This window comes from Phoca vitulina, unplaced genomic scaffold (genome assembly GCF_004348235.1).
Source record: "Phoca vitulina isolate PV1807 unplaced genomic scaffold, GSC_HSeal_1.0 scaffold3, whole genome shotgun sequence".
NCBI lineage: Eukaryota > Metazoa > Chordata > Mammalia > Carnivora > Phocidae > Phoca > Phoca vitulina.
Genome location: NW_022589706.1, coordinates 84,901,093 through 84,917,195, shown reverse-complemented (window position 1 = coordinate 84,917,195; position 16,103 = coordinate 84,901,093). Strand labels below are relative to the sequence as shown.

Here is a 16,103-nt window from a genome sequence, read left to right as displayed (position 1 = left end):
AAACAGATATTCTTCCAGTTGGGAACTTTCATTGTAGTTTTTACTTCCCTCATAATGCATACCCCTTTTCACCACTTCTCACAGCTCCCTGTCTCTCAGATCCTACTCTTCTCACAAGCAAGCACTACCTCCATCATTCTGGTGTTCCTCACACTAATGAGTACTGTGTCTTTGCACTAATAGGTGCCAAATAAATATTTGTCACATTGAATTGCTGCTATCCCAAATGACTCAAATTGAGTCTTTTTTTTTTTTTTTGCTTACTTCCTGTTGTAATTTCTATGAAATCTCTATAGTCTCTATATCTCTATAATTTCTATAATCTCAATGAACCTTGAGAGTCAGAGAGAGCTTTTCCAAGAAGCAAGAACAAAGATATACTTTTAGCCAAGAAATACAACCACTCCTAAGAATAAGAATAACTTATTATTTTTGCGTGGCATTTATTATGTTCCAAGCATGGTTTAAAGCACTATAGCTACATATATCTGGAAGGAGGAAGGAAAGAAGGAGGGCGGGAAAGAGAAGCAGTGATAGTGGGAGAGGAAGAGGGAAAGGGAGACAGAGAGGGAGAAAGGCAGGGAGAGAGAGAGAAACAGGAATAAGCCCATTCTTCCATGTGGCGTGAGGACTCCACGCCAACCAGGTACGCTGGGCCGTACCCTTTTGCATGTTCACTACTGGAAGGAGGTAGGTTAGTAACAGAGAAACAGAGTTTAATAAGTTTAAACACCCAAAAAGTATGCCTTCTTTTCTCTTCAAAGTAAATTAAATAGAAAGCCTGCTTGTCTAAATTATCTATGAGCCTAATTAATTAGAGCAGTAATATTTTCCTAACTGACAGCCAACTGTGTGCTGAAAAGAGTATTTACAAGTGACTGTGGACTCCACAAAACTAATCTGATAAAGGTCTGATTTAAACCAGCCAGATCCAAAAAAACTTGGGAGTCATGACTGATGTTTCATCTTTAAGCTCAGCATGTGGGAGAAAGCAGTATCATTTCAGTTTCTTATCAGGTCATCTGCCCCTTACCGTGAAAAGATTTGTATGTTTTCAGAAGGCAAAGAAAATACTGGAAGAGACATGTGAAAGCCCTGTTAAACTCCCGGTGAGCACTTCACTGGGCTAGGATGACTTTAGGCAGGTCCCCACTTGTGGGGTGCTACTATGTTACTGACACCTGGCAGGGTACGAGACATCCACTGAGTGAGCTCCCAACCCAGAAGCCACACCCAGACCTTGGCAGAGGACGGTGATTATGAAAGAGGTCTTAATCACTCTTTACTTGTATCTAAATGTCAGTGTCTTGAATCTCCCATCTACTGACACTCATCAAGAGCCGCCTGATGAGCCCTTTCACAGAACCACTCCCCCTTTCCTTTGTGCACAGAGCAGGGACTTCCAACAAGCCTCCATCAGCTCTGCAGTTCACCATGGCTCACCTGCAAAATGCAAGGATAACGAAAATGCTGTAGGACTCCCCCCAAGCCCCATGATGGCTCGAGGTGTGGAGTATTGATGAGGCATTGGCGTCACTCAACCGCGAGAGAAAGAATTTGGAAAGCAGAGGGGCCCACCACCTCTGCAGGGTCTTGAAGCTGACTAGTCCCATCCTAACACAAGGGCACAACCCTGACTGTTCATCCAGAATTGAGATATGTCCGTTTGAACAGGTCACGCAACTTCTCTCTTAGTCTTAACGTGTATGGCACTTAAATTATATCCTGTCTTTTCTCGACCCACCACACCCACAGTGTTTCCCAATCCTCTGAGGCCTGCCTCCAGCCCCCTCCCTAGGCACACACGCTCTCTTACCAAGACAGTGAATTCCATCACCTCGGTAGCCTTCCAAGCACCGGCAGACATAGCCACCTTCAGTATTGACACACTTGGAGGTGGGAGGGCAAATTGTGATGCCCGTCTCACATTCATCCATATCTGTGGGCAAAACGATGAACTAGTGAAATGTGTAGACAATCCTGGCATAAATGAGAATCGTAGGAAAAAATAAGTATAAGCTGACATATAATCATTCAGCCACTCACAGATACTGTTTGCAAATGTAATGCAGACTCTGCATCTTGGTCATAAAGTTCATTTCCGAATCAATTTTTACAGATTGCTTAGGTGTCTGCTTAGCTAAGTATGTGTAAATAAATCAGATTGTGCCAGAGTTTCAGACCATAAAAACTGAGATTTTTACAGCAACCACTAACTTAAAATTTCAAGGCATTCAGTATAAAATGGAAATCGATCCAGCACAATCTATTTATTAAACTAAAACTTATGACCTCAGGTTTTAGGGGGGAAAGTTGTGTTTTTATTGTCATTGGTGAATTTATAAATTTGACTCAAACTCAAATTCATGCTTCTGAAGCCAATTATAAAATTTTCTCCTTAATAGCAACTGCATATATTACATAATTCTAATACAAACTCACTGTAATAGAACAACATACTATATGTTTCATATACTCTATATATGCCATCCTTTGTCTTTTTAACTAATATCAAATAATTTATTCCATCCTGCTGATTACATAAATCCTCTGGAGCTTTTGAATCAGTATTATCTGAAAGAATGTTTCTGGTTCACTATTTTCCAGATATGTGTATTGGCCTTTGCTCTTACCAAAACATAGTTTTCCATCCCCAGTAAATCCTTTCAAACACTGACATGTGGCATTTTCTCCCTCTGAAACACACTGAGCCCGTGTACTGCATCCCACAGGACCACAGTCATCAGCATCTGCAAACAGCGAGAACCCCATCAGATTATTTGCAGACCTTAGGGGGAAAATGGGCTTGAATGTTTTGGGTTCTACAGAATATTCCAGCACTTTCTTTCCAAGTTCTGGGACAGCCTAACCTCCAAAGAGAAACAATTAGTTGACCTGTAAGCTATATCTATATTAAAAGGTCCATAAGCTATATGTTCCCATTTACATGCTTTCAGTAAATCTTTAGTCTTAAAGAACTATTGGTGTTCAAAGAGCCCTGTGTGAACTTGTTTATAATTTTTTAAAAAGCATTTGCAAACTTGAACTATAAAATTTCCAGGAGTAAATGGACTCAAATATCAAACCTTTTATTGTTTATTTGAGAATTCTCAACCATTATGACGTACGATAGGGGTCAATATATTCTTATCTCCCCAAAAGACACAGACTAATATTTAACAAGTAGATCTGTGTACCAACATGGCAGAGACATGATAAATAAGAATTTATTACAATAATACAAGATACAATAAAAAGATTTATTGTCAATGTACTAAAATTATGTCTCATATATATGAGAATATGTATGTCACAATGTATGTTTATTGTCAAGATTTATGCAGTGACTTGCAAACCTCAAGGCGCTTTTACAAAGTCATGAACCATATAAACTAAATGCTGTAAATGGATCATTTCATTTCATACTCCATTGAAATGCAAATCCCCCAGGGGACAGAGCTGCATGTTGAGCCATAAACATGAGCAAGTTCTTTTTTTTTTTTTCTTTTGACTACTTATATATATAATCATTCTCCAAATGCCACAGTTGGAGTTGGGGGGATCTGACATACCACAGCAGGATATAAACTATCATCTCTCTATTCACTGGTAAGTTTGCTCATCTGAGTACAGAAGAGGTAAAAGAAGCCTTCTAAACTTGCCCATAAATTAAAGAAAGTTAGATGATCTAAGTAGGATTCAGGTTCCATGTGAATGCAGACATTGGGTAATTGCATTTGATTTGCTTAGCTATTTGTGTGAGATTTCTCTTGTGGGAACACATGCCCTTCATTCTTGCTTGGTCATCTCCTGTCACTCATGACTCTTCGAGATGGATAAGTTCAGACTAAATCAATTATCCATTTGATTTGGCATTTATTTGGAAGACTAGCTCTCAAGTCACAAGGCTTGTTCAGTGTATAGTGGACAAGATCCAATTACCCAAGACATTTTAAATCACTTGCAGAATTGCCTTAAATTAGAATATGATTCAGGATTTATTTGGTAACTTGCAAACCCCAAGGCAGCTTTTGCATAATGAAAAGCAATGGATATGCCACTGGGGGGTGGGAGATGGGCTATAGCCAAAGTTCTTTCTTCCACAAGTTAGCTCTGGAAGAAATGAGTGCCTGGGCTTCACATCTCTCTTCTCCAAAATATGGGTGACACTTTTTGTCCAGTCTACTTCACATGATAATTGTAAGGACTTGGGGAAAAAAGTGATTTAAAAAAAAAGACTTGAGAATAATAAATTTTATACATATGTAAATATGGATGATAAAGAAGAAGAGTATTGTGACAGTCTGAATCAGAATTAGCCTTATCACACTAGAAAAGACTCTTGGGCCTATTAGTTAAACTACTAAAATTAATTTTTAAAAGTACCTATTACATGAGAGCTGATGGAGAACACAGACAGGGTCTCTGCTTTCTTGTACAATTAGTTACTGAAGTACACGTGAGATAAGCACTCTCAAGAAACAGCCCCAGGTTCTAAGAGAGCTGAAATAACGCTCATCTCACCTGCTTAGGGGACTAGGAAAAGCTTTCTGCGTGAGATCTGAAGCTGAGATCTGAAGGATACACAGGACTTGAAAGGGTGTAGAAAGAGCACTGTGGGCTGAGAACACAGCATCTGTCTGTTACACACAAGGCCAGTGTAAGTGAAGCCGGCCATAGAAAGTTGAGGACAGAGGGGTGCCTGCGTGGCTCAGATGGTTAAGCATCTGCCTTCAGCTCAGGTCATGATCCCAGGGTCCTGGGATCGAGCCCCACATTGGGCTCCCTGCTGAGCAAGGAGCCTGCTTCTCCCTCTCCCTCTGCCTGCCCCTCCCCCTGCTTGTACTCTCTCTCTCTGTCAAATAAATAAAAATCTTAAAAAAAAAAAAAAAGTTGAGCACAGAAAGGCACACACTGAGGCTGGTGAGGTGTGTAAGGACTAGTTCAGCTAGCGCCCAGCAGGCCATGTTAAGAATTTTAAATTTTATTCATGAATTTAGAAGAACTCATTATTTTAGTAAACTTGACAATGAAACCTTTTTATGATTGAATTTCTTTGTCTTGTTGTATACAGATCTACTTGCTACGTAGCAGTCTGTGTGTCTTTGGGGAATAAGAATATATTGATCCTAACCTAAAATCTATTATAGAGTTTTCAAATTCTTTTTAGCATAGACACTTTATTTAAATGAAATCTCACTATGTGAGATATAATATGACCCCTTAGCCTAACATGAGTAGAACTAAAACTTTATAGACTAAGACAAAATAGAACCCAATTCAGATATGGAAAGATGAGGCAGTTTTCACAAAGACAGTCAATTCCATCTATTCTGCACAAGATAGTCTCAGGTATGAAGCCAAACACAGCCTATTATACAGTATATGTATTCCAAATCTTTGGCCTTCTCATCACTCCCCTATCCCACCCATGTGTCAATTTACTACCTGTCATTATCTTGGTCTTTGAATCTCCCAAACATTAGTCTTTCAAATTATGCTCTGGGAACCTTCAGGGATCCTTAGCAACTTTTAAATGGTTTTCAATACTGCTAATATTTATTTATACTGTTTTATTCTATCATTTATTTGTCTCTACACCAGACGGTGACCTTGGAGAACAGGGCTATATTTAGCTCATCATCATATCCCTAGTGCTTAGCACAGCATTTAGAAAATTATTAAATAATCACTAAATGAGTAATATTCTTAGTGTGCTGTTTTCTAGACTTTCTCTTGACATGAATTAATTATTTGGTCATCATTTTCAAAATTTTTGGTAAACTCATTACCTTAATATATCTTAGTCTCAGTTTTCAAATCTGTAAAGTGATGGGTTGTGATAAGAATCAAATTAGAACTTATACATATATATGTATTATATATATACATTATGTGCTTTAAAAAAAATTAGAGGGGCGCCTGGGTGGCTCAGTCAGTTAAGCTTCCAACTCTTGATTTTGGTTCAGGTCATGATCTTGGAGTTGTGAGATCGAGACCCATGGTGGGCTCCGTGCTCAGCAGGGAGTCTGCTTGAGATTCTCTCTCTCTCTCTCTCAAGTAAAGAAAGAAATCTTAAAAAAAAAAAAAAAAAAAAAGAATCAAATTGGAGGGTAAAGTGCCTGGTAAACTCTAAAGCTCCATACAAATTATTATTACCAAAAATATCCACCTCTGTGTATTTTATTAAAAAATCATACTGATAAGTTCTTTTTTTTAGAGAGAGGGAGGGAAGAGGGGCCAAAAGAGAGAGAGAGAGAGTCTTAAGCAAGTTCCACACCCACTGGGGAGCCTGATGCAGGGCTCGATCTCACAACACTAAGATCATGACCTGAGCTGCAATCAAGAGTTGGACGCTTAACCAACTGAGTCACCCAGGCACTGCTGTACGGATAAGTTCTTATAGGGAGAGGTAAGCGGTCTCCAGGGTCTTATACACAGACAAAGTAGTCTGTAGACCACAAAAGTTGGATGAGCACTTTCAGTGTATCTAAGGTCTTAATGTGGAGCCTTCAAACTTATTTTTAGCCACAGATATTTTGTTAAAATAAAATCTTAGAAATATAAATAAATAAAATGTTTCAAAGTAGATCTGCACTGATTACAGGTAGAGAGCAGTGAAGAAGGGGTGAGGTTTACAGAGGTTCTAGGGCTGAGTGAAGCCCAGTTTGAATATAGAGTATAAAAGAACTAGGCTCCCTGAAGTTGTTAAATACTGAAAAATTATTTAGCATCTTGGTGATAAATGTGCAATATAGAAGAACACAATTCTAACATTTGCTGTTTGTAAACTCTGGAGCAGCTGAAGCAACCAACCTATATTTGCGTATCAGTTACTATCTACTTTTCACCCTAATGGAAGTATATAGCTAGATGGGCTAAATATCAAAATTACTAGGTATGGATGGGGACACACTCAAATCTGTTCTGTCTTATTTTTCACCTTTGTTTCTAAGTTAGATTTCTTCCAAAAAGTTTCAGTTCAAAGACTCTCAATGAGTAAAGTTCATGTCCAGTCTAACATGGAATCACCTTCCTCAGGCACAAGGTTCAGAAAAGAAGAAGGACCAAAGTTTGAGTCCAAAGTTTGGCTTCACTAGGTTTGTGTACACTTAGCCAAAGTTAGAGAGCTAATTCAGGATTCTAACTGGTAGGATGGAAATTGTTGGAACCAAAGCTATACTGGAGAACTCCTTATTCATACCTGATACCATGATTTCAGCCACTAGCAAATGCTGAGATTCTGTAATGTTATCTTCAAATCCTCTATTCCTGGATAAGACATCCAATGGCATTACTTGATCTGCTTCACTACCTAGTGAAGGGCAGAAGTTACAGTTACTGTACCTTTTATGATCAAGAAAGTTTGATTTAATTTATATTTATGGCTATTTGCTGGTTGTAAGTTTAGACTTACTCTTACAGTAAGAGCATTCAGGGAAACTAGCAGTGTCCTGATGACTTAGAAAATCTTGCCTGCTACACCATACCCTCCAAGTATCACTCAGCGCACTTGATGGTTGAGGGTCGGGGGAGCCAGAGGGCAAAAAGACAGGAAGGACTCTTTTAGGTACTGGCAAAAACAGTAAGAGTAGAATACTAAAATCCATATGGACATAATCAACTCACAGTCACAGCCCACCATCACTAAGGACAAATTAATAAGATGATCTCCCCAACCTGCCTTCCATATACACTCCTTCTCCTTTAGGCTGCTTTAATACTTATTTTAGCCTTATTTTACCTGTATTTAGAAATGTGGAAGGGCATAAACAAGCCATAATTTGACATAGCTATGGGACCTATGCAATTCCCCAGTACATGGGAAAAATGGATCCCCTAAAACACTAAGTGTGGTCTCTAAGTGTGGTCCATGGACCCCCGGGGTTCCCATTGCACAGAGTCCATAAGGTCAAAACTATTTTCGCAAAATGCAAATACATGTGACATTAGACATTATGTAAGACTGCTGGCATCTCAGCATGAATTAAGGCAATGGGACCAAGCTCAACTAAAGTCATGTTCTTCGCCGCACACATTCTCTCTCTCTCTCTCTCTCTCACACACACACACACACACACGCACACACACACACAAATCCTGTCTCACTTAAGAAGAACCATGATGAAGCGGTAAGATACTAATTTTTTAAAACCTCAACCATGGAATACTTGGCTCTTTAATATTCTATATAATTAAATGGAAAGTATATACAAAACACTCTGGGTACATTCTGAAGTTATGATGGACGTCTGGTCGTCTGGAGGAAAAGCACTTGCGTACTCTTCGAGTTGCAAACTGAAACTAGCCTCTTTTTTCATTGAACATAATTTTTACTTGAAAGGCTGACTGACAAGGGATGTTATTAACACTTGGAAATTTGGCAAGCGTTTTCTCAAAAATGAGGTGAGTCTGTCGTTTCAAGAAAAAGAATTGACAGTACTTATTGCCAATGATAAAAGTTCAGCTTTCAAGTGAAAAGTAGAATTCTGAAAAATTTTCTCCACTACCCTGAGCTTGATGAAAATCCCAAAACTCAAAGACCTGTCTAATGAGTTTGATGGTAACAATTAATGAATGTGACTTGTAAGTGTGTGTGACGCTTGGAAGATACGCACAACTCAGCCAATCTGTATTTTCAAATGACCAACATAATGCCACAAAATCACGCATTGGTAAAAGAGCCACTCAAAGTACAAAACAGACCACTGGATTTTAACGTAGCCGGTTACAAAAAGTTTATTGATACGGCTTCAGATTCCACACTGCAACTATGGTTTAAGAATGACCTGTACAGTTCTGCCATAGTATCAAAAGAAGATATACAAAAAAGTCATCTGAAAAGGCTATCAAATGATCAATCCTCTCTTTTCCAAATCCATGTCTATGTGAGGTCAGATTTTCTTCGTAGGCTTCAACCAAAACAACACAGCAACAGATTTAACATAGAAGCAGATATGAGAATCCAGCTGCCCTATATTAAGCCAGACATTAGGATATAAATGCAAAACAGTGCCATTATGCTCACTATATATTTTTGTTTTAGAAAATCGTTATTTTATTTATTTCCCTAAAAATATATTGTGCTCATACATATTGGAATATTATTGTAAGTTTAATAGATATATTTTTTAAACTTTTAGTTTTAATTTCTAATATTATAAATATTGATAGATATAACCCACATTAGCAAAAGCTCTTTGGGGTTTTCAATTATGTTTAGGAGTGAAAAGGGGTCCTTGGGTGACACCTGGTGTCCGACTCTTGATTTTGGCTCAGGTCATGATCTCAGGGTTGTGGCCCTGAGCCCCAGTGTCAGGCTCTATGCTCAATGGGGAGGCGCACATTCTCTCTCTCTCTAAGATAAATAAATAAATCTTTTAAAACAAGAGTGTAAAGGGGTCCTAAAACCAAAAATATTGAGAACTCTTTTTTCTAAAGCAACAATCAATAGAAAATTCTGAAAATCCAAAATCACCAGTTCTGGTCCATGGATAATCAACCCATTTGTTTGCTGCTAATCTATCACCTAACTTATACCATGCCTACTAGATAAACGAATTAAAAAAAAATCTTTAATAACATTTAAATTCTTTTTGGTATGAAGATATCAAGAGATGAATCCAATGACTCCTTCATTGCTTGCATACATATTCAAGGGAAGCAAATCAGAACTACTGGTTACACAACACATTTGATTTCTTCTTCCTTCCTCTTCCTCAAAGTCATATTTAGTTTTTTAAACATGGATCATAAGCCTTCTCAGGCTACATTCCCTACAGTTATTTACTATAAAGGACTTTGTTTTTCATATTAAGACCAGTTATGTAGTAGAAGGATTGTATATGACTACACTAAAATTGAGGCCATAAAATGCCTAAACAAAATGTCTCTGAACATTATCTGGGGTGGTAAAATGCTGGCATATTTTTTCCAAGTTTGGGCCACTCCACTGTAAATGGGGGGCTGGAGGACTGGAACTCAACATTTTGGATATTATCTTTTGTTTGTTAATTTTATAACTAGAGGAGGTCAATTGAATTTAGTCTTTAATAAGGAGCCCAAACTCTGCAGAGCAGAAAAACAAACAAAACAAAAATACTTGGCATCCCTGAAAGCAGGGAAGCTTTTGGGGGGGGGGCGGTGGTGCAGAGGGAGAGAGAGAATCTTTAAGCAGGCTCCACGTCCAGCACAGAGCCCGATGCAGGGCTCGATCTCACAACCCTGGGATCATGACCTGAGCTGAAACCAAGAGTCAGACGCTTAACTGACTGAGCCACCCAGGTGCCCCAAAGCAGGGAAGCTTTTAATAATACAAAATATTAAACATCAGCAAAAGCATAGAGATTGATGTAGAACTATATTCCTGAGTCAAAATAAGATACTTTAGCCATACAATTTATCATCTTACCTGCCGGTATCTGGTGACCATTCAGAGTCAGACACGTTTTCCCATCTGGGGCTTTCACAAAACCTTCACGACACAAACACTGAGCAGTTCCAAACCTTTCTTGGCAAATATGTTCACAGCCTCCATTTTGATGTAAGCAGGGCTGTGCTCCTTGGGGGGGAAAAAGGTACATTCACAGATGGGCTTGGAGATCAAAAAAGTGCCATTGATACAAGTCACAGGGTACAGCCTTTGGGGGGAGAAACTCAGTATATCTAAATGGAGCCTATATCAAGAGCTATTTCAGAAGAGTTCCTAACGGAGCCAGTTCTAAGATCAGCTCAGAATGTTATTACCTTGTATTTATTGAGTATAGCCAGGACTTTGGTCAAGAAGCTCTTTAGGCAGATGTGATCCCTATTTCCTGACTCATAATCTAGTCAAACTGACAAAGGGCAATTCAGAAGGAAGTTATTATAGGACACTGAATGATGCTCACTCACAGGCACTCTGGGGGGTGGGGGGTTTAGGGAAAGGCCCCAGTAGAGATAGAAGCTTCTACTGCAGGTGTCTAAATCGCCCCCATCCCTCATCCTCACCCTCAGTGACTTTAACCCAAGACTCCTTTTTTTTTTTTAAAGATTTTTTTATTTATTTATTTGAGAGAGAGAGAATGAGAGAGCAAGCACATGAGAGGGGGGGAGGGTCAGAGGGAGAAGCAGACTCCCTGCCGAGCAGGGAGCCCGATGCGGGACTCGATCCAGGGACTCCAGGATCATGACCTGAGCCGAAGGCAGTCGCTTAACCAACTGAGCCACCCAGGCGCCCAACCCAAGACTCCTTGAAAAGGAACAATTTAAGTAGAAGCTGGTCAGGAGAAGTCAACATGAGAATGGAGAGATAAAGCCCAAATTCACTATCAGATTGTCTCAATTTAAACCCAATCCAAATCTCAGGAAATCTTAACATCTACCCAAATTAGTGAGAATTGCAATACCCCCCTCCTCCTCTCCTATCAATTAAAATAGTTACAGATGCCAGCCAAAGAAACACTGTGTGACATGTCCAGTGTACCTGGTTTTGCCAATGGATGAACTACAACCAGTGATGAAGGCTTCAGCATGCTGCCTCGGAGACGTACCCGATTTTTGCCAGTCCTCTTGTTCACCCTTATTACCGATGGCATTGTCCAATCCGAGAACCACACATGATCCTCAAACACAGCCACAGCAAATGGGTGCCCTGGAAGCAGTTTAAATCCATTACATACATCTTGTCTTTGCCATGAATATTTTTAAAAGAACAAGGCTTACAACATGCTCACACGATTCCCACACTAAAGCATTCTTTTAATAGAGCTGCTAAGCAAGATACATGCCCCTACTTTTGCCTGCAGCAAGGAGAACCCACATGATGAGGGAACCTCCTCTTAGAATGGGAACCGCGGGGTATGAGGTCCTCACACTGTCACACAGCATTTGGGGAGTGGGAGAATGTGGGCTGACTGACAGAGTATCAAGAAGGAGGGGGCCAGGGCGGCAATGTTTCTGTGTTTGGTGATTCTGTCACTATAGACTAAACTTCAGTGAGTTCTTTTACCTCTCTTTGCATTAAGTTCCTTGTCTTCTGAGTGGCAACAGTAAGTAGTAGACTAAATTCACAGGTCGTTGTAAGGATCTTTAACAATTTGAAGTAACTGAATAGTAGTCTCCTTAAATTCCCATCTCCAGCAACACATTTCCCTGCATCGGACCCCCACCTCCTTATCTCTCCTGTTATCTAGTATTAGTGCTTTGGCCTGTACTTCTGGTCTCATTCTTCCTGCCTTCTCTTGCACCTTGTTCTGTCAATCACCCCTTTCTTTTACATCTTCACTCTCTATTCTACTAGCTGCCTTCCCTTAGCTGATTAATATCCTCATCTCCCAGGCCCCTCTAGCTTCCTTTTGTCTTTTTCCTTCCCTTATTAGCCAAGCTGTTTACAAGTCATTTATTATCTACTGCCTCCATTTTCATGGCGCCTATCAACCCCTAAGTGGGCTCTTCTGACCCCACCTCCACTAACCCACCCCTCCACACCCCTGCAACTGCCCTGATAAGATATTCAAGTATTTATAGTAAGCAGGGAAATGCTGGAATACACTATCTCAAGGGGCTAGAGGCTAAAGCTAGGGAGCCCCAAATTTGGAAGCTTTAATCATGTCCAGTCACATTTCCTAGGCCAGTTTTTTTGCAAATGAGCAATGGATTTGGTGGATTAGAATGACTATCTCCCTCTTCTGGCAGCAAACTCAAATGACTTGTTCTGGTGACAATGAGTCTCCATCCATCATTATTGACCAGGGCCATTAAAATGCATTTTAGTCTCTAGACTTTTGTTCCCAGTTAAAGCCATAAATGCAGCAAGGAAATTTTTTTATATAGCTATGAGGTTTTTATTGTTGTTGTTATGGCAAAAAACATCTAACGTATCATCTTAACCTAAGCGTACATTTTAGTAGTGCTAAGTACATTCACTTTGTTGTACAGCCAATTTCCAGAACTTTTTTATCTTGCAAAACTGAAACTCTAATATCCATTAAACCACAACTTCCCGTTTCCCACCCCTTTTAGTCACTGGCAAACATCATTCTACTTTTTCTATGAATGTGACTATTCTAGATACTTCAAGTAGATAGAATCATATGGTACTTGTCTTTTGTGACTGGCTTATTTCACTCACCATAATGTCCCCAGGGTTCACCCATGTTGTAGCATGTGTCAGAATTAGCTATGTTTTCTTTTAATCTTTAAAAAAAATTATTTTTCTTATTTTTAATATTGAGAATTAGCTATAGTTTTTCAACAAATACCTCACACTAGACATAATCTTCCTTATTTTTTTAAATAGAAGAGCCACAGTTGAATGTTAAATGAAGAATGAATTCCTCAGGGGCACCTGGGTGGCTCAGTCAGTAATGTACCCAACTCTGGATTTCAGTTCAAGCCATGATCTCAGAGTCATGATATCGAGCCCTGTGTCAGGCTCCACACTGAGCCTGAAGCCTGCTTAAAATTCTCTTTCTCCCTCTCCCTCTGCCCTCTGCCCCTCCCCCGTCCCTACCGTGCACGCAGTCTCCCCCCCCAAAAAAAGAAAGAAATGAATGAATGAATGAATGAATGAATCCTTCAATCTTTACATTGAAAACCCAGAGTGAGCAGCTGAGAAGCCACCTCTCTATGCCAGTAGATGGCACTGTAATGATGGAAATGGTCACTTAGATCTTCTAACAAGTATCTGATAATGGTTTTTTTTAATTTAAATTCAATTAATTAACATATAATGTATTATTTGTTTCAGGGGTACAGGTCTGTGATTCATCAGTCTTATATAATACCCAGTGCTCATTACAACACATACCCTCCCCAAAGTCCATCAATAATGGCTTTTAATAGGAAGTTGTATTAGTCACAGATTACGGCAGCACAGAAATTATTCACAAAGTATCTGTTATGCGTTTTGGTTTAGCATATGGGATCTTTACATTCTGGTTAGGAATTTTCAAATCCCTTTATGCCTTCATATATCAAAGCTATAATTTTCCATTTATTTGGGTGATGTATTTTTTTAATAATATACTCCCCTACCCCCAGACTCCATGACCTCACAGGAACCATTTTTGTTTTACTCTCTACTGTATCTCCACTTCCCAAGATGATTCAATAAATATCTGTTAAGTGCATGGATGAATAAAGTCTATGATCTTACATAAGCTTATGACTTATTGTAAAGTATACCTTTAATTTTTTAAGGAATCTTAGAAGTATGTAAAATTTTCAATTATACTTATGACCTATTCAATGTATAATACGAATCTAGAAACTCATCTCCTCTAAACCAAAAAGAATGGACAAAATAAATATACAGATTATTAATCCACTTCTTCGTAAAAGAGATAGACCAGATTTTTTGCATCTTCTCAACCAACCAGTTTCTGAATCTCTGAAGCATCTTCAATATCTCTCTGACTCTCATTTTGATATTCAATCTACTCCCAAATCCTCTAAGTTTTTCATTCACAGTGATTTTTTTTTTAATACTCTAATCCTCCATTCCACTTTGAAATGGCAATGTTCTATCTCAGGCCTTCATCGACTGTTGACTGGACAACTGCTGTAGACTCCCGACTAATTTCCTTCTCTCCAGATTTCAACCCAACCCTTATATTGCTACCTAAGTGGTTATAGTGAGGTGCCAGTCTTATCATATACATTTCCTGCTCAAGAAAATGCAATGGCTCCTGGTACATTCAGTATTTCTCTCTCTCTCTTTTTTTTAAAGATTTATTTATTTATGAGAGAGGTAGTGCACACTCACGGGAGTGGGGGGAAGGACAGAGGGGAAGCAGACTTCCCACTGAGCAGGGAGCCCCACATGGGGCTCAATCTCTTTACCTGGAGATATGACCTGAGCTGAAACCAAGAGTTACACACTTAGCCAACTGAGCTACCAAGGCATCCCCAGTATTTCTCTTTTAACATTTAACATAGAATACAGCATTTTAAATATATTTATGAACATACATGACACCCAATGAAAAATCTGAAAATAGGAAATAAAACTATCTGTATTAATCTTTGCATATGAATGGATATTCATTAATAGCTAAAGGTGACACTATCACAGTTGTACAAATGACATTGTCTAAAACAGAACAAATGACAACAACTGAATCAAGTTCTTATTCCTAAAGAGGTCTTAAAATTTTTAATATTTTCCTTCTGATTTTGGGAAATCTTGGCAAAGAGAAATGATTATATCTCACTGTGTTTTATCCAGTATTCCAATGTGAAGTTAATCTTTGTAGCTCAGAAATCCCCAAAGAAGTCTGTCAGTCTGTTTGTCTCCATCCCTCTCTCACCATAAGGCTGAGGGAAGGGGGTGTCTGGGGGTGAGTCAGTGTGTGTGTGTGTGTGTGTGTGTGTGTGTGTGTAAACACATTTTGTATTTAACACTTGTCAACACTCAGGTCAAGAGGAAGAAATCACCCATCCCAAAGCCTCACCTACATCGTTCTGGGCAAGTCTTTGGCGTTTTGAACCATCCAGATTGGCCATTTCAATCACAGACAGCTTGGCATCACACCAATACAATTTGTCAGTAAAGTAATCAATCGTTATTCCACTGGGCCAGACCAGATCAGAACTAGCTATAACCAGTCGGCCAATGCCTTGAAGGGAAGAACTTTCAATTCGTGGATTAATCCCCATATCAGTCCAGAATAATCTCCTTTAATCAAGAAAGCATACAACAAATAAAATTTGCATGAAAAAATTCTTCCATTCTTTCATCACTGAAAACGTCAGTGTAAATCACTTTAGAATAAACTGAAGTGGTACGCCAAGGAATATAGAAAGTATAGCAGTGTACATTGGACAAATAATTCTCAATAGCAAAAATTATCTTTTCTATGTAGAACATCTTGGACAGGAAATGCTGAATTAAGGCTCAGATCATTGGATAAAGAAGAAATTATTAGTTTGAAAAATTGTACTATATTACTAATTGAAAATGTGTTCAAGAGCATATTCTTAAATTAGCGTTTCATGCTGCAAAAGGCAATAAAATCTTGTTAGCCTGTCCTTCTGCTATGCATTTATAAAACTCACTATATATGTAAAATTACAACATAAAGGAAATTGAATATTTGTTATCTAGTTTTATACAATGTACT

General features: G+C 38.9%; 1 protein-coding gene across 2 annotated transcripts in view; it reads right to left on the bottom strand.

The window, feature by feature from the left end:
• The window catches only part of EGF (epidermal growth factor), a 97,432-nt gene that overhangs the window by 16,260 nt on the left and 65,069 nt on the right, over positions 1–16,103 (bottom strand). For both annotated transcript variants that reach the window (XM_032401007.1, XM_032401006.1), the window contains 6 exons: positions 15,435–15,658; positions 11,465–11,632; positions 10,412–10,561; positions 7,205–7,315; positions 2,634–2,750; positions 1,817–1,939 (listed from right to left, as the gene is read on the bottom strand). In XM_032401007.1, the coding sequence (XP_032256898.1) occupies positions 1,817–1,939; positions 2,634–2,750; positions 7,205–7,315; positions 10,412–10,561; positions 11,465–11,632; positions 15,435–15,658 (893 nt within the window). The remainder of the gene's footprint in view (positions 1–1,816; positions 1,940–2,633; positions 2,751–7,204; positions 7,316–10,411; positions 10,562–11,464; positions 11,633–15,434; positions 15,659–16,103) is intronic.